At 41.6% G+C, this 17,705-nt stretch overlaps 1 protein-coding gene across 1 annotated transcript in view; it reads left to right on the top strand.

Annotated features, from left to right (window-relative positions):
- Positions 1–15,768, top strand: part of podxl (podocalyxin-like) — a 159,874-nt gene extending 144,106 nt beyond the window's left edge. Inside the window, exons 6-8 of the mRNA XM_072241824.1 lie at positions 2,185–2,249; positions 4,189–4,317; positions 9,732–15,768. Coding sequence (XP_072097925.1) covers positions 2,185–2,249; positions 4,189–4,317; positions 9,732–9,926 — 389 coding nt within the window. The 3' untranslated portion in view covers positions 9,927–15,768. The remainder of the gene's footprint in view (positions 1–2,184; positions 2,250–4,188; positions 4,318–9,731) is intronic.
- The last annotated feature ends 1,937 nt before the right edge of the window (positions 15,769–17,705 follow it).

The raw sequence follows: 17,705 nt of genomic DNA, 5'->3' as shown, positions 1-17,705 counted from the left end.
TAATCTGCCTTCTTGTTCTTGCCACCAAAGTGGATAACATCACATTTATGCATATTAAACTGCATCTGCCATGCATCCGCCCACTCACCCAACCTGTTCAAGTCACCCTGCATTCTCATAACATCCTCCTCACATTTCACACTACCACCCAGCTTTGTGTCATCGGCAAATTTGCTAATGTTACTTTTAATCCCTTCATCTAAATCATTAATGTATATTGTAAATAGCTGTGGTCCCAGCACTGACTAGTGGTACCCCACTAGTCACTGCCTGCCATTCTGAAAGGGACCTGTTAGTTCCTACTTTTTGTTTTCTGTCATGCACGAGAGGGAGGAACAGGGCTTGTTTTCCTCTTGTTGCTTGCAGTGTTCTGCTTTATTGTTTTCTGTGTCATTCTGCCCAGCATGGTGGGTGTGCGATTTTGGCAGCAGAATGTATAGCAAAACTTGCAGGCTGAGCTCAGCATATCCTTGGATATCCACATCTATCCAATCTTATAGAGTTTTTGAGGAGGTTGCCAGGAAAATTGATGAAGGCGAGACAGTGGATGTTGTCTGCATGTACTTAAGTAGGTATTTGACAAGGTCCTGCGTGTGAGGTTGATCAAGAAAGTGTAGACACTTGGCATTCAAGATGAGGGAGTAAATTGGAAGCCAGAGAATGGTAGTAGATGGTTGCCTTTCTGACTGGAGGCCTGTACCTAGTGGTGAGCCACAGAGGTCAGAGCAGTGTCTGTTGCTTTGTCATTTATGTCAATGATCTGGATGATAATGTAGTAAACTGAATCACCAAGACGGGGGGTGTAGTGGACTGGCAGGAAGATCGTCATGGCTTGCAGTGGGACCTGGACCAGCTGGAAAATGGCAGATGGAGTTTAGTGCAGATAAGTGCAAGGTGTTGCCCTTCGGTGGGGCCAGCCAAGGTAGGTTTTACACAGTGAACAGCAGGGCACTGAGGAGTGTGGCAGAACAAAGAGACCTGCAAATACAGCTCCAGAATTCATTCAAAGTGGTGTCACAGGTAGATAGGGTTGTAAAGAAAGCTGTTGACAGATTAGCCTTCATAAATCAAACTACTAAGTACAGGAAATGGCATGCTATGTTGAAGTTGTACAAGACATTGGTGAGGCCTAACTTGGAGTATTGTCTGCAGTTTTGGTCACCTACCTACAGGAAGGATGTAAATAAGGTTGAAAGAGTACAGAGAAAACTTACAAGGATGTTGCTAGGATTAGAGGATCTGAGCTATGAGGAAAGATTGAATAGGTTAGAACTTTATTTCTTTGAACGTAGAGGATTGAGGGGAGATTTGATCGCGGTATACAAAATTAACAGCGGTATAGAGTAAATGCAAGCAGGTTTTTCCACTGAAGTTGGGTGGAACTACAACTAGAGGCCATGGGTTAAGGGGGAAAGGTAAACTGTTAAGCAGAACGCAAGGGGAAAACTCCTCTCAGAGGCTCACGAGTGTGGAATGAGCTGCCAGCACAAGTGGTTCATGCGAGCTCAATTTCAACGTACAAGAGAAGTTTGAACAGGTACGTGAATGGTGAGGGTATGGGGGGCAGGCTATAATCCCAGTACAGGTTGATGGAAGGAGGCAATTTAAATAGATCGGCGTGGTCTAGGTGAGCCGAAAGGCCTGTTTCTGTGATGTACTTTTCTATGACTCAATGATATATTGGTTGTTATAAGAATTATACATTTCATGGTATGTTTCTAGGTACGTGTGATAAATAAATCTGAATCTGACAGTATCTGGTGCCTTTTACACAAGGTGCTGGAGGAATTCAGGAAGTTGGGCAACATCTGTGGAGGGGAATAAACAGTCACCATTTCGGGCTGAGATCCTGCATTGGAAATGGAAAGGAAGGGGGCAGAAGCCAGATTAAAGGGGGAGCACAACCTGGTGGGTGATTTTGTGCCTTCTGTATTTACAAGCCTGGTCAGTGGGATCTCTCGGGGAACCTGAATAACAGGAAAGCCCCAGGGTTCTGTAGTTTGCCAGCCCCTGACTATACAGCATCAGAAACAAGTAACCCAGTGATACAAAGAAAAGCTAGGCAAGTTAATAGGGAGTAAGGCGAAGTCAGATCTACAGGTTACATGGTGCACAGATGTTATCAGGCCCTCTCTGGTCTTTTCCAGCATCAGTCATTCCTAAGTTTTTGTTTTGTTTTCACAGTTAAAAATGATCAGATGGACGAAATTCTGCCTGAGCTGACGAAAATAATAGGAAAAATGGAAGAGGTAATTGAATTGATTTTATTTTTTAAGTCCTTTATACAAGAAGAGTAAAATTCTTTATGTTACGTCTCCATCCGAATGTGCAATGTGCAAATTAGTAATTTGTAATAAATAGCACGGCAAATAGAATAGCATGAGATATACAACAGGACAATCATTATAATATAGAAATACAATTGTGCCTGCATTAATTAGATAGTTTGATGGCCTGGTGGAAGAAGCTGTCCCGGAGCCTGTTGGCCCTGGCTTTTGTGCTACGGTACCATTTCCTGGATGGTAGCAGCTGGAAGAGTTTGTGGTTGGGGTGACTCGGGTCTCCAATGTTCCTTTGGACCCTCTTTGTGAATGTCCTGAATTTTATACAGTAACAATCCATGCTGCATCAGCAATTTAGGGCGTGACTGAGAAACAGGCTCTTTGACTCATCAGGTCAGTACTGATCATCAAACACCCACTTACACCAATCCTGCATATATCCCATTTTTATTACCTCCACGTTCTCATCAGCTCACCCCAAATTCAACTATTCACCTACATGGTAGGAGCTCCCATACCTTGGATGTGGGAGGATCACCAGCCTCCATGCAGAATATGACCTGTCTACAACCACTCTCTGCCTTCTATAGGCAAGCCATTTCTGGATCCACAAAGCAATGTCCCCTTGGATCCCATGTCTCCTTACTTTCTCAATAAGCCTTACATGGGGTACCTTATCAAATGCCTTGCTGAAATCCATATACACTCCATCTACTGCTCTACCTTCATCAATGTGTTTAATCACATCCTCAAAAAATTCCATCAGGCTTGTAAGGCACGACCTGCCTTTCACAAAGCCATTCTGACTATTCCTAATTATATTATGCCTCTCCAGATTCATAATAATATTATGCCTCTCGTAGTTTAGCTTTATTTGTTACATGTACAGCAAAACATACAGTGAAATCTGTCATTTGCATCAATAACCAACACAGTCTGAGGATATGCTGGGGGTTGACTGCAGGTGTTGCCAGTCTTCTGGTGCCAACACAGCATGCCCACAACTTACTAACGCCAGTGTTACCCTGTATATCTTTGGAATGAGAGGGGAAACTGGAGTACCTGGAAGAAACACGTGATCACAGGGAGAATATGTGAACTCCTTACAGACACTGGCAGGAATTGAACCCACAGTGCTGGCACTGTAAATCGTCACACTAACCCCAATACTTCTCTGCTGCCCCTCCTCTCTGATGGCAAATAGCAATCACTGTCTCAGTTCCCACACACACCACCTGATGCTGGAGTGTGAAGCAATAAAACAGGCTGCTGGGTCAGGCAGCATCTGTGGAGGCAGAGGGATAGCTGAGGATTCAGGTCGAGACCCTTCCAGTGCCGTCAATGGGAAACATTCCGGACTCTTCGCGCTACCATCTGCATTGTTTCCATGGCCATGCCTGCAGCAGATACACTCTGGCTGGTGGACATTCAGTGCAGAATGCTCACAGTCCATCCATGGGCTCAGAGCCAAGCTCTGTTCTACAGTCAACCTGTGACTTCTGCATTTGTAACAGATCGGAGAAGCAGTGAGGAGCCAGCTGAGAGGTGCACCATCACCAGCTTGACAAAGTACATTCCTGTTGTTTCGGTTTCTCCTCACTCCAGGGCCTATGTAGAAGTTGCATTTGCCTTGTTCTCCTTAAGGTACAGCCCAAACTTCCTGTATATACCATACATCTCCAGCTTCGGATATTTACAATTTTTCCTCCCAAAAAATACAGAACTAAGCATGTGCTTCCCCCAACCAATAATCTAAAACTCAGTGACAGGTGACTCAGTGACCAGTTAACTAAAACTCAGTGACAGGAGCACTGTTGTGTGAGCCTGGGTTTCCAGCCTTGATGATGGTCTTTTTTTTGTTGCAAGTTAGGGGTTCCTATTGACAATTTGTTCCCTCTGTGTTCAGGATCGGAACGACAGCATGGAGCTGAAGAAACTCATAGCCATGGTGGTTACTGGCTCATTGCTACTGCTTATATTCCTGTCTGCGATCGTGTACTGGTGCTCCCAGCACAGGTCCAAGCAGAAGGATCCGGTGAGTGGGTATGGGGCAGATCCCCATGGATGGTACCCAGCTGTGTTCCAGCTCCAAGTTTTTCATTGCTCTGGTCCAAGTGGCCTAATTCTGTTCATGGCTTATGGTCTAGGAGGGAGGCAGCAAGAGAGAGCAGACCCTTGATATCATCTAACCAGTCCAGCCCTGAAGAAGTGTCTTAGCCCAAAATGTCATTCTGTATTCTCCTTCATAGACGCTGCTTAACTTCTCAAGTTCCTCCAGCTTTTTGTGGGGTTTGCTTAAGCTTTCCAGCATTCACTAGGACAAAGTGAAAGCAACAAGCTACTGGAGGCACAGGAGATTGTGCAGAGACTGGAAATCTTGAGCCACATGCATTCAGCACATCAGGCAGCATCTCTGGAGGGAGATGAAGTATGTCTATGAAGGTTCTCAGTTGCCCAGGCCACTGTATATCAAGCAGTAGTAAATCAAGGCAACTGGACTTGCTGTGTTGTTTAGAAAACATTTCATCACTCATGCAAGGGGCTCCTTCAGTTGTGGTGGTAATGAGAGGGTCATTAGTCTTTGCATGAATGGAGGTGTGAACTGTTGTGGAGATGCCAGAGTAGAGATGTTCAGACTGCACTGTAAGTAGCTGATAGGTGGTGTCGTACCCCAGCCCCTCTGTTCAGGGATAGATTTTCCAATTTGACAAAGATGCCTTCTTTAACCCCTGTCCAAAATATTCATATTGTTAACATCAAAAGAGTGTCACTTTTGGGTATAGATATACGGCTGAGTCTTGACCTGAGGTGTTGCTTCAGGGCAAGTTTCTTTGTCCCCCATAACAAACGTAGAACATATACAGTGGCATGCAAAAGTTTGGTCACCCCTGGTCAAAATTTCTGTTACTCTGAATGGCTAAGCAAGTAAAAGATGACACACTTCTTTAATATTTTAAGCAAGATTACATTTTTATTTCCATCTTTTACAGTTTCAAAATAACAAGAAAGGAAAAGGGTCCAAAGCAAAAGTTTAGGCACCCTGCATGGTCAGTAGTTAGTAACACCCCCTTTGGCAAGTAGCGCAGCTTGTAAACGCTTTCTGTAGCCAGCTAAGAGCCCTTCAATTCTTGTTTGGGGGATTTTCACCCATTCTTCCTTGCAAAAGTCTTCCAGTTCTGTGAGATTCTTGGGCCATCTTGCATGCACTGTTCTTTAGAGGTCTAATCCACCGATTTTCGATGATGTTTAGATCAGGGGACTGTGAGGGACATGGTAAAACCTTCAGCTTGAGCCTCTTGAGGTAGTCCATTGTGGATCTTGAGGTGTGTTTAGGATCATTATCCTGTTGTAGAAGCCATCCTCTTTTCATCTTCAGCTTTTTTTTTTCCCCAGACATTGTGATGTTTGCTTCCAGAATTTGCTAGTATTTAATTGAATTCATTCTTCCCTCTACCAGTGAAAGGTTCCCCGTGCCACTGGCTGCAACACAAGCCCAAAGCATGATCTCTCCAATTGTTAAGCACGGGAGTGGATCGGTGTTCTTTTCATCAAATTCTGCACCCTTTTTTCTCCAAACATACCTTTGCTCATTGCAACCAAGAAGTTCTATCTTAACTTCATCAGTCCACAGGACTTGTTTCCAAAATGCATCAGGCTTGTTTAGATGTTCTTTTGAAAACTTCTGACACTGAATTTTGTGGTGAGGACGCAGGAAAGGTTTTCTTCTGATGACTCTTCCATGAAGGTCATATTTGTGCAGGTGTCACTGCACAGTAGAACAGTGCACCACCACTCCAGAGTCTGCTAAATCTTCCTGAAGTCAAATGGGGGTTTTGATTTGCCTTTCTAGCAATCCTACGAGTAGTTCTCTTGGAAAGTTTTCTTGGTCTACCAGACCTCAACTTGACCTCCACCGTTCCTGTTAACTGCTGTTTCTTAATTACATTACGAACTGAGGAAACGGCTACCTGAAAATGCTTTGCTATCTTCTTATAGCCTTCTCCTGCTTTGTGGGCATCAATTATTTTAATTTTCAGAGTGCTAGGCAGCTGCTTAGAGGAGCCCATGGCTGCTGATTGTTGGGACAAGGTTTGAGGAGTCAGGGTATTTATAAAGCTTTGAAATTTGCATCACCTGGCTTTTTCTAACGATGCCTGTGAACAAGCCATAGCCCTAACAAGCTAATTAAGGTCTGAGACCTTGGTAAATGTTATCTGAGAGCTCAAATCTCTTAGGTGCCCAAACTTTTGCATGGTGCTCTTTTCCTTTTTTTCACTCTAGAATTGTACAAGACAAAAATTATACACTAATCTTGCTTAAAATGTTGAAAAGAATGTTTCATCTCTAACTTTATGATTTTTGAGATCAGTTCATCTTCTACTAACTTAACTATTCACATTAACAGAAATTTTGACCAGGGGTACCCAAACTTTTGCATGGCACTGTAGGGTTTGGAAAGAGGTGGGGGTTGTGGGTGGCAAAATACAAAGTTGGTTTCAGCTGGAGGAGACCCATGGAATCAAGAGGTGGGTGCAGGAAGATGGTGTTCAGGTGGACAGAAGATTAATGTATTGAAGGGAAGATGGGGGAGCCAAAATTAAGACTGGAATTATTGAAGATGGGCAGTAAGTTGCAGGAAAGCCACAGGAAGCTGAGGGATTGTGAGAGAAGGAATAGAAGAGATGTATGGAGGAGGCTAATGTACCAGTAGACAAAGGTGGGACAATGGCACAAAGGATTGACATGGCAAAGATACCTTCAAAGCCACGGGCAAGTAGAGTCAATGACAACAAGTTGGTAGGGTCCTTTGCAAAAAAAGAGGGAGGAGTTGGTAAACTCAAAGGGTTAATGGAGAGCAGGTGGCAAGGGATCGAGGCAAGGGTGCTGCACACAATCAGACATCCAGTCAATGCACAGCAAGATTCCATAAAGTTAGGTGACGATTCAACCTCCAGAGGGGGTACAGAGATTTATTTACCAGTATTCTGTCTTGATGAGGAGCATGTCTTATGAGGAACGTTTGAGTGAGCTAGGGCTTCTCTCTCAGGAGCAAAGGTGGGTGAAGAGTTGTATGAGATAAGTGGCACAGATAGAGTGCAGAGCCAGGACTCTTTCCCCTGGGCAGAAATGGCTAAAATAACAAGGGATTACTTTTAAGGTAATTGGGGGGAGTATGGGGATGGGGTGGGAAATCTGAGGTAGGTTTTGTTTTACGCACAGAATAGTGAGTACATGGAATGCACAGTCAGCTCTTAGATAGGCACATGGATAATAGCACTGTAAAACAGAGGGCTATGTAGGAAGGGTAGATTGATCTTAGAGTAGGTTAAAAGGTTGGCACAATATCCGGGCACAAAGTGCCTGGACTGTGCTGTAATGTTCTATAGTCTGTCTGTATGTTTACTTTGGTGTATTAACTGTACAACTTTTCACAATACTGAGAATCCAAAGTAATATTGAATAAGTAGCAATATGATAAAATATTCTCATCTAACTCTTGGGCTCTATCCTGCAAGGTAACTCTGATATTAACACTTGTAATTCTGAAGCAGAACGTGTGACTTCAGAGATTTTAAGCACACAAGCGAGGCTAGTAGTCCAGTTCAGGACTGAGGGAACACCACAGTGTCAGGGCTGTTACCTTCATGTAATGCTGGAGGAACTCAGCAGGCCAGGTAGCATCAATGGAAAAGAGTACAGCCAACATTTCAGGCCAAAACCCCTCAGCAGGTCTCCCTATGTCAATAATTCTCTATGGAAGCTAGTTTTGATCTTCATCAAAGAAGGGAAAGCGGCTGTTGTCAACGTGACTATAAGATTCCAAGATAACCAGTCAATTCAGAAGGCCTACGCAAAGAGGGCCAAATACCAGCACTTGGCCCAACAAATTTGGGTGTTATCAGGTGCCCAAATTATAGACTTCTTTGACTTTGTGGTTGGGGCTAGAGGGCTCTGGCCCAAGTCCTACTGAAGGGTCTCGGCCTGAAACGTCGACTGTACTCTTTTCCACAGATGCTGCCTGGCCTGCTGAGTTCCTCCAGCATTTGCTTGGATTTCCAGCAGCTGCAGATTTTCTCTTGTTTGTTACCCTCATGTTCCAATTTAAAGGTACTAACTACCCTCTTAGGTGGGTATAAAAGTTCCGCTACATCATTTTAAACAAGAAGAAAGCCCTTAACTCCGAGTGGAGTCATTGGGACACCGTCATGATGGCGTTTCTTAAGCAGGCTTTCTTATTTTTATGAGGCCGAGTTGCTAGTTTGATGCTCAACCCAGCACGGATGGAAAGTGTGCAAGGGAGCCCGCTGGATTCGAACTCGGGAGCCTTGATGCCACTACGCCACCAGCCGGCTATTTTAAACAAACTCCCACAACATACTGGACAACGATCATTGCTCAATCAAATGGACGATCACAAACATTATTATACCATTGCTGACTGAGGGAACTTGTTATCTGCAAGCAAACTTTTCATTTAACACATGCATTTGTGCATATGACAATAAACCTATACTTTGTGTAAATTAGAGAATAAGATGTAGGAGCATAATGAGGCCAATCAGCCCATCAACTCTGCTCCACCATTCTATCGTGGCTGATTTATTATCCCCATCAATCCCATTCTTCTACCTTCTCTCTGTAACCTTTAATGCCTTATTAAAAACCTATCAACCCCTACTTTAAATATCCCCAATGTCTGCATAAATACAGTAGCTACCAGTAGTATTCAACTGGTTAAATGCTTTGGGGCAACCGCTGTTTGTGACATGCAAGATGTTTCCATCCAAGCTGGCTTCAATCACTGAATCTCTGTTCAGTGGAAATGCAGTAAAAGCTTCAGACTCCTCCTGAGCAGCTGTGAGGTACAGCGCCCTCTGCTGTCAATGCCTTTCCTCATCAGTCAATAATGAGAAGCCACTACAGGCAGCAGGTGGGGATGTCTGCATTTCACACTGGTCATGTCCACAACTCCAACCATAACTAAGTTCAGAGAGGCTTGAGAATGCTTGAAGGATCTCAGGATAACAGGAATAAAAGAGATTCTGCAAATGCTGGAAATCTTGAGCAACACACAGGGGAACCCAGCAGGTCAGGCAACATCCATAGAAAGGAATAAACAGTTGACATTTTGGGCTAAGACCCTTCATCAAAAGCCAGAATAAGATGGGGAAGGGTAAGGAGTACAACCAAGCAGATTATATAGGTGAGGGGGGAATGTGGTTTTCCATTCCTCATCCTGCTTACCCTCTCACTCCTTCTGTTCATCTGCCCATTACTCCCTTGGGTTCATCTCCTTACCTCTCTTCTATGGTCCAATGTCCTCTCCTATGTTTCCTTTACTGCTTGTACCCATTCCCCTCCCAGCTTCTTATATCATCCCCCACCTACCCACCCAATTTCCCACCAGGCGAGAAAACACTAATGCTATGGTTTCTTCCTTTTTTGTAGTACCTGACAGAAGAGCTGCGCACGGTGGACAATGGTTGCCATGACAACCCAGCCATGGACATCACTGAGAGGGATTCAGAGATGGAGGAGAAGAACTACTGCAAAGCAACCTTCCTGGAAAACACAGATGGCTGGATAGTGCCCATGGACACACACATCAAGGATGAGCTGGAGGAAGAAGACACCCATTTATAAAGCATTGGAAACATAATCTATTGTTATCTGCGGCTCAATGCACATCTGTATGATTGCTTCAAATATGTATCCATATATACTGCCAGCAAGGACTGAACTCAAACTGTAAATTTCACATTCCACCTCCTTGAAGCCATATTCTCTCTAGATGCTATTTAGAAATGTTACAGGGTTTTTTCAAGCTTGTCATGATTACCTGAGAAATAGAAAGGGTAAGTCCTATGCTCCTGTTCCTGTGTTCAATAAGAATCTGGCCAATTCTCTGCCTCATCTGCTTTCCCTCCTCTTTCCCTATATCATCCAAAAACTGTCTCAATCCTGAACATTTGAACAGCCATTAAGACTTGTTGGCTGAGAATTCCAAAGACTCACAAACCCAAGTGAGGAGATCAAAGTTCCAAATGGTCAAGCTCCTTTTCCTAAGTCCATAGGCCCTGGTTATAGAATCACCAAGGAAACAATGTCACATGACAGCTGTCTGAGACATTGGTAAGATCACACCTGAAGTGTGTGGAGCTTTGGTTTCCTGTCTATAGGAAAATTGTAATTAGGCTAGAAAGGGGGCAGAAAAGACTTAAGAATATAATCAGGATTCAAGGACTTTAGTGACGAGAGGTTTGATAGATTGGGTCTATTTTCTCTGGAGTGCAGCAGGCTGACAGATGACTTTAGAGACATTTATAAGATCATGAGGGCCATAGCTAAGGTACTTGATCAGTCGTTATACCAGTGGAATGAGTCTAAAACTAGAGACCACAGGTTTAAGATGAGAGGGGACCTGAGGAGCAACCTTTTTCCACAGACAGTGGTGGCAATAGGAACATCCCATCAGAGGAAGGGGAAGAGGGGGATAGAATTGCATTTAAATTACTTCGGAGAGGTACACGGACAGGAAACAGAGGAGTGAGCCAAAGACAGCAAAGTGGGAGTTGTTCAAGTGGCAAGACAAGTTGATCAGTGTGGATGAGTTGCGTCAGAAGGCTTGATGCTTGTCAATGCCACTCCTCGGAGTGCGGAGCGGAGCCACTTTCTATTTGAGGTCCACTGGCGTTCTTCCTGAAAATAAAGTTAACCTGAACACAAAAAAATAAATGACTGGACAATATGGTGGGGTAGTTGTTGATGGCAGGCGGGAGGAGGAAACAGGAATACTCCAGCCCAGTTACTATAATCAAAAACAAGCTCAGAATCCTCATTCTAGTTCTGTGCAAATCATTGCCTATCACAGTCAGTCACTGATGAGGTTGTACATTAGAGACCGCAGTGTAATCATTTATTTTACATTTACAATATTAAAAACAAGGCTGGAGCATTGTTAGCAACCATTTAACTGTAAAGCACATCTGTACAACTGAAGGGGTAAATGTAGTTTCATTAACTGAGAGAATATGGCTTCAAAACATAAATGTGTACTTTCAGCAGTTGTTTATTTCAGGCAAACTACCTGAACATCAACATAATGGAAAGATGTATGGAGCAGCATGATGACCATCTATACCAAGCGATTCCTTGAGGGGATCTTTGCTAACACAAATAAACACAAGTCCCTTTCTCAAGGCAAATCTTCCAATACCTTGGCAGCCACTAGATAGGGTTTCTTTGTTCCAACAGCACTGGTATATACCAGAGCAAATACAAGCTGGCAAGAACTATAGTTTTATTACCTGAGAGACTCTAAATGATGCCTAACACTGGACAATTAACATTTAAATGAATTGTAAAGCAACCAACTGTTCAGATTGTGTAAGAACTGTTACAAGCTGTGGAATGATTCTGCATGTGGATTCAAATTTAACTTGCTCCCTCCAAGCAGTGTTCCATCTCTATGACTATGTCCCCACCCACCTCCAGTTCCTCCCTATGGAAGTAGAATAAGACCATAAAACATAGGAGCGGAATTAGGCCACTTGGCTCATTGAGTCTGCTCTGCCATTTCATGTCTGATGCAATTTTCCTCAGCCCCAATCACCTGCCTTCTCCCCGTATCTCTTCATGCCCTCAATCAAGAACCTATCAAGCTCTGCCTTAAATATACATTACAACTTGGACTCCACAGCTGCCTGTGGTGACAAATTCCAGATTCACCACCCACTGGTTTAAGAAATTCCTCATCTCTGTTCTAAAAGGAAGTCCCTCTATTCTGAGATTGTGTCCTCTGGTCTTAGACCACCTCCACCATAGGAAACATCCTCTCCACGTCCACTCTACCAAGGCCGCTCACCATTCAATAGGTTTCAATGAGGTCATCCCATATTCTTCTGAATTCTACCCCCAATCAATTCTGGCCAACTCCTCTCTCATACCTTTATAATTTCCTTTCCTCCACTGAAATACTGATACATCTTACTTTAGCTTCTCCTCTTCAAATTTCAGCGTGAATTTGATCAGATTATGATCACCTACCCCTTAGGGTTCTTTTACCTTAAGCTCTCTAATCAATTCTGGTTCATGGCACAACTCCCAATCCAGAACAACTGATCCTCCAGTGGGCTCAACCACAAACTGTTCTAAAAAGCCATCTCATAAGCACTCTAGAAATTCTCCTTCCTGTAATCCAGCAGCAAACTGATTTTCCCAATCTACCTACATATTTAAATCCCCCATGACAATTGTAACATTAGACACCAAAAGTTAATGGAACCCCTTTTATACATTAAATTTTTTAAAAATTAAAAATTCTACGGCTAGAACACAGTAACAGTTGAGCAGGGACCTATGAAATGAGCAAGCCAAGAGAAGATAGGCAAGAAGGAAATGTGGGATTAACGGGTTTGTAGTCAGCAGATTGAAATGTATACAGAGGAATTCAGATGGTGTCCAAGATAAAAATATGTCCAGTGGACCTAGATGGAAGGTTAGATGTAGATTAGTGGGCATATGTGAATCTTTTCCCTACCTTGCACTATCTTTAACTCACTGCCCAGAAAGGGGAGGGAAATAGAAAAACTCACTACATATAGAATGTGCATGGCTACAGAACAAGGAAAGAAAAGTGACATTACGTTGCATAGCTCACTTTGCTGCCGTCTTGGTCAAGGAGATGAAAGTCTTGCTATGAATTTATAACAGCACAAGTTTTAGTTTCCATTAAAGTCTCTGCTCCAAAATGGCCTGTGGCTTCAAGGACCATTTGAGGATTTGGGCGTAGATTTAAATGAGTGTTCAACAATTCCTCAGCATATTGCTGGAGAGCATCAGCTTTTTAATGCACTGTCGCAATTGTCAAAAAATCTCAAAGCACTTTCTGCAGCAGAGAAAGCAGGCATCTAGTATTCCCTTCTCAACACCATCACCTATCTAGGTGGAGGATGGACTAGCCTTGGTGATAACATTGAGAGAGTAATTGAGTTGGTCTATAAGGCTTGGGTCAGGCTCAGAGACAAGGATGGAGAACCTTTGTGCTGAAAATAATTCCCATTGCAGGAAGATCTGGACTAAAGTGTAATTGAGACCACCCTAATATTTGGTGAGCGTTTAAGTGAAATACTATAGATTAATTTTCAAAGTATTGTGTACCAAGGATTGCTGAATCTACAGAGCCCAACTGTTTTCTGGTGAAGTTCTATAGCAATAATTAAATACCATAACCATGTGACAAGTTACTGTAGTGAATAAAAAGACAAATTACTACTTTTCAGGCAAATACAGAATTATTGCTCTATTTTAAGGAGGAAGTCATATACCACTATTTTGGTTAATAGACTGTGTGCGCACTTTCCCTTAATGGGGAGCTGGCAGGTGCAATGGTTGGCTTACAAACAGCATAGGCTTCAGGATCGATAGCTGCCCTGTGCTGGATAGAATATTCAGGCCCCAAATAAGAACGCACACCAGAGGAAAGAAAACATCCACCAAACCCCAAAATTACCATAAACCATGGTCTTCAGTAGTGGAAACAGCATAGTGATTGCAACAAGGTGAGTACTGCATAAGAGCCAAACACTGGGAATAAACCTCCAAGCCAGTGTTAAATAATCAACTCATAAACCCTGAAATATCATCTTACAAGTTTGTTTTCAATGCAATGATGTAATATGTTCAAACGGGACTTCTGTACACGTTATTAGTAATAGTTGTGTGAACACAAGTAAAACATCCAATAAAACAAATTCTAAATAACTTTAATCTCTATTATCTCTACAGTAAATTTGAACTATGTTGTTAGTTGTCCAAAATCACGCACCTCAGCAACTTATCATTCCTCCTTTGGAAATGAGGAACGTACATTCAGGCAATTCCGGGATTTTAGGAGCTTAGAACATAGGTCAAACAATACCAATTTTTATTCCTAAATCCTTTTTTGATACTATTGATTCTAAAATTTCTTCTTATATATGGCAAAATTAAAATCCCAGATAAAGTAAAAAATACTTACAGAAATCCAAGAAAGAGGGTGGTTTGGCATTGCCTAACCTAAGATTTTATTATTGGGCAATTAATATTCGATATTTAATATCTTAGATGCAAGGTTGGAATACAACTCCAAGCCCATATTGGGTAAACCTTGAAGGCCACTCTGTACAAGGGTTTTCTTTAGCTTCCATTTTAGGAACTTCACTTCCTTTTGTACTATCTAAATTGAAGAAACAAATGTTTAACCCTATAGTTAAACATACATTACGAATATGGTTCCAATTTCGTAATTTTTTTGGCCTGAATGAGTTTATGTTATCAAGTCCTATTATATCTAATTTCTTTTTTCAACCGTCAGTGATGGACCAAGCCTTTTTGATATGGAAAACGAAAGGTATAATATGTTTTCATGACTTATTTCTGGATAACTGTTTCATGTCTTTTGAACAGTTATCTAAGAAATTTGATTTGCCTAGATTCCATTTTTTTTTAGATACTTACAAATAAGAAATGTTTTAAATACTACGTTGCCTACCTTTCCGATTTCAAATCCTACTGATATTACTGATAAAATTTTAGTTTTAAATCCTTTTCAGAAGGGACTAATAGCAATTATTTATGATATAATTATGAAATTACAGCCAGGTATATCTGATAAAATTAAAAATGAATGGGAAAGGGAACTTCAACTTTGTCTACCTATAGAGAAATGGGAAAAAAAATTTCAATTAGTTAGTACTTCTTCTATATGTGCTAAACATACATTAATACAATTTAAAGTAGTACATAGAGCCCATATGTCCAATCATAAATTAGCCCATTTTTATTCCCATATAAATCCTACTTGTGATAGATGTCACTCTGAAGTGGCTTCTTTAACTCATATGTTTTGGTCCTGTCCACTTTTGGAAAAATATTGGAAGGATATTTTTGATATTATTTCAACAGTTTTGCTTTGATTTAAAACCCCATCCTATTACGGCAATTTTTGAATTGCCAATAGTAGAATATAGATCTTTGTCTTCTTCAGCCTGTCGGATGATAGCATTTGTTACTTTAATGGCTAGAAGATCTATTTTGTTGAACTGGAAGGAAACCAATCCTCCTACTACATTCCAATGGTTTTCTCAAACTATTTAAATTTAGAAAAAATTAGAAGTGATATTTTTGATCCTTCGGTTAAATTTGAAGAAACTTGGAAACCTTTTATGCAACATTTTCATATGATGTAGTTTGACCTTTCCAAATTTTTTTTAACTTAAATTATATGAATAGAGGAGCGGAGTTGACAACATTACGGAACGTGTCTGATTCAAGATATTGGCCTAGCCCTGTTTTGTTCTGTTTCCTTGTGGGTTTTTTTTTTCCTTTTCTTTTGGGGGTTTTTCTTTGTTTATATATATATATTTTATTTTTTTTTCCCTTTATGACTAATCTCATTATGAGTTTGGAAGTCTATTATACCTATGTTACTTAAAATCCTTTTTGTGTATGCTTATTAAGATTAGTCCAATCTTTGTATCAACTTTGTTATTGTGTTTATAATTTTGAAAATTAATAAAAAGATTTAAAAAGAAAAGAACATAGATCAGTACAGCACAGTACAGGCTCTTCGGCCCACAATATTATACTGGCTTTTAAACCAACTCCAAAGATCAATATACCATTTCCCTCCTACATAGTTCTCCATTCTTCTTTCTTCCTGGTGACTAAGAGTCTCTTAAATGTCCCTAAATGTATCTGCTTCTACCACCAACCCGGCAACACATTCCATGCACCCACTATCCTGTGTGTAAAAAAAAAAGCTACTTCTGATATCATCCTTATTCAATCACCTTAAAATTCTACCCCTTCATATTAGCCTTTTCCACCCCAGGAACATGTCCTTGGCTATCTACTTGATCCGTGCCTCATCATCTTGTACACCTCTATCAAGTCACCTCTCATTCCCCTTTGCTCCAAAGAAAAACCCTAGATTGCTCAAGCAATCCCCATAAGACATGCTCTCTAATCCAGGCAGCATCCTGGTGAATTTCCTCTGTACCTTCTTTGAAACTTCCACATTCTTCCTATAATGAAGCGACCAGAACTGAACATAATACTCCCAAGAGTAGTCTAATCAAAGTTTTATAGAGCTGCAACATTACCTCAGCTCTTGACATCAATCCCTTGAGTAACAAAGACCAACACACCGTACACCTTCTTTCCCACCTTATCAACTTGCATGGCAACATTGAAGAATCTAAGGACATTGATCCCTTCTGTTCCCCCATACTGCTGAGAATCCAGCCATTAGCCCCGTACTCTGCCTTCAAGTTTGACCTTCTGAAGTGTAGCACTCATACTTTTCCAAACTGAACACTTCTCAACCCAGCTCTGTATGCTAATAATGCCCTGTTGTAACCAACAACCTTCTACACTATCCACAACTCCAACCTTCCAGTGATCTGCAAATTTACTAACTTGTCCTTCTACTTCCTCATCCAAAATAAAAGCATAATTGGAGTATTATACTTTTAAAAAGCTCTTACGAGGTTAATGGGAAAAGAGCTGCATCCACTAACAATAAAACCCAACCTACTCTCCATGTTTTAAGTCTGCAGCGGAGGAGTAAGGGATACTGAGGTCAACGGGGCTAAAAGGTCTGTAAGATGGCACTACTTATCTAGATGCATCACTGCACAAGACCACAAGAAATTGTGGCGTGTTGTGGATGCAGCCCAGTTCATCCCACAAACCAACCTCCCCTCCACAATACCCACTGCCTTTGGAAAGCAGCCAAAAGTCAAGGATCCCTCCGACCAATGGTTGTCTTCTTCACTCTCCTGTCTGAAGACTCAAAAGTCTGAGAGAACACATATTCAAGGACAGCTTCTATCCATTATTGTCAGAACTTGAACAGATCTCTCATATGCTGGACAAAGGACTCTTGGTCTTCCAAATCTACCTCATTATTTTCCTTCCACTTAGATGAGACTGCAATTATATATTCTGCAGTCTGCTTTTGTAATTATGTGTGGCACGATCTGCCCGGATGAAAGGCATCTAGTCTGGAATGTGTCCATTCACATTAGCCAGCGACTTTTTCTTCATGTTGCCAATTTTATAGGGTTACTTGTCTCATGGGTGTTTACAACCCATATAATGGACATTTCACAAAGCATGTCAAATGGTGTCTCCAACATGAGTTCCAAACTGCCCCTCAAAACCAACACCAGCTCTTAATAAGCTCTTGTGTAAAGCCAATTTAACTGAAATATACCTATATACTTGATCTCAGATCTTTGACATCCCTGGAGCTGAAGGACCAGAAATACTACGTGGTCACACGATTGTTAACTAAAGTGTTATCAAAAGGTATGGAAAGGCAACATATGCATTTTCCATTCCTGGAGTTGAAGTTACATGAGATAGCTCAATACAAGA

Source organism: Mobula birostris, chromosome 23 (genome assembly GCF_030028105.1).
Source record: "Mobula birostris isolate sMobBir1 chromosome 23, sMobBir1.hap1, whole genome shotgun sequence".
Taxonomy (NCBI): Eukaryota; Metazoa; Chordata; class Chondrichthyes; order Myliobatiformes; family Myliobatidae; genus Mobula; species Mobula birostris.
Note: the sequence above shows the minus strand (reverse complement) of the source record. Positions and strands in the feature narration are given on the sequence as shown.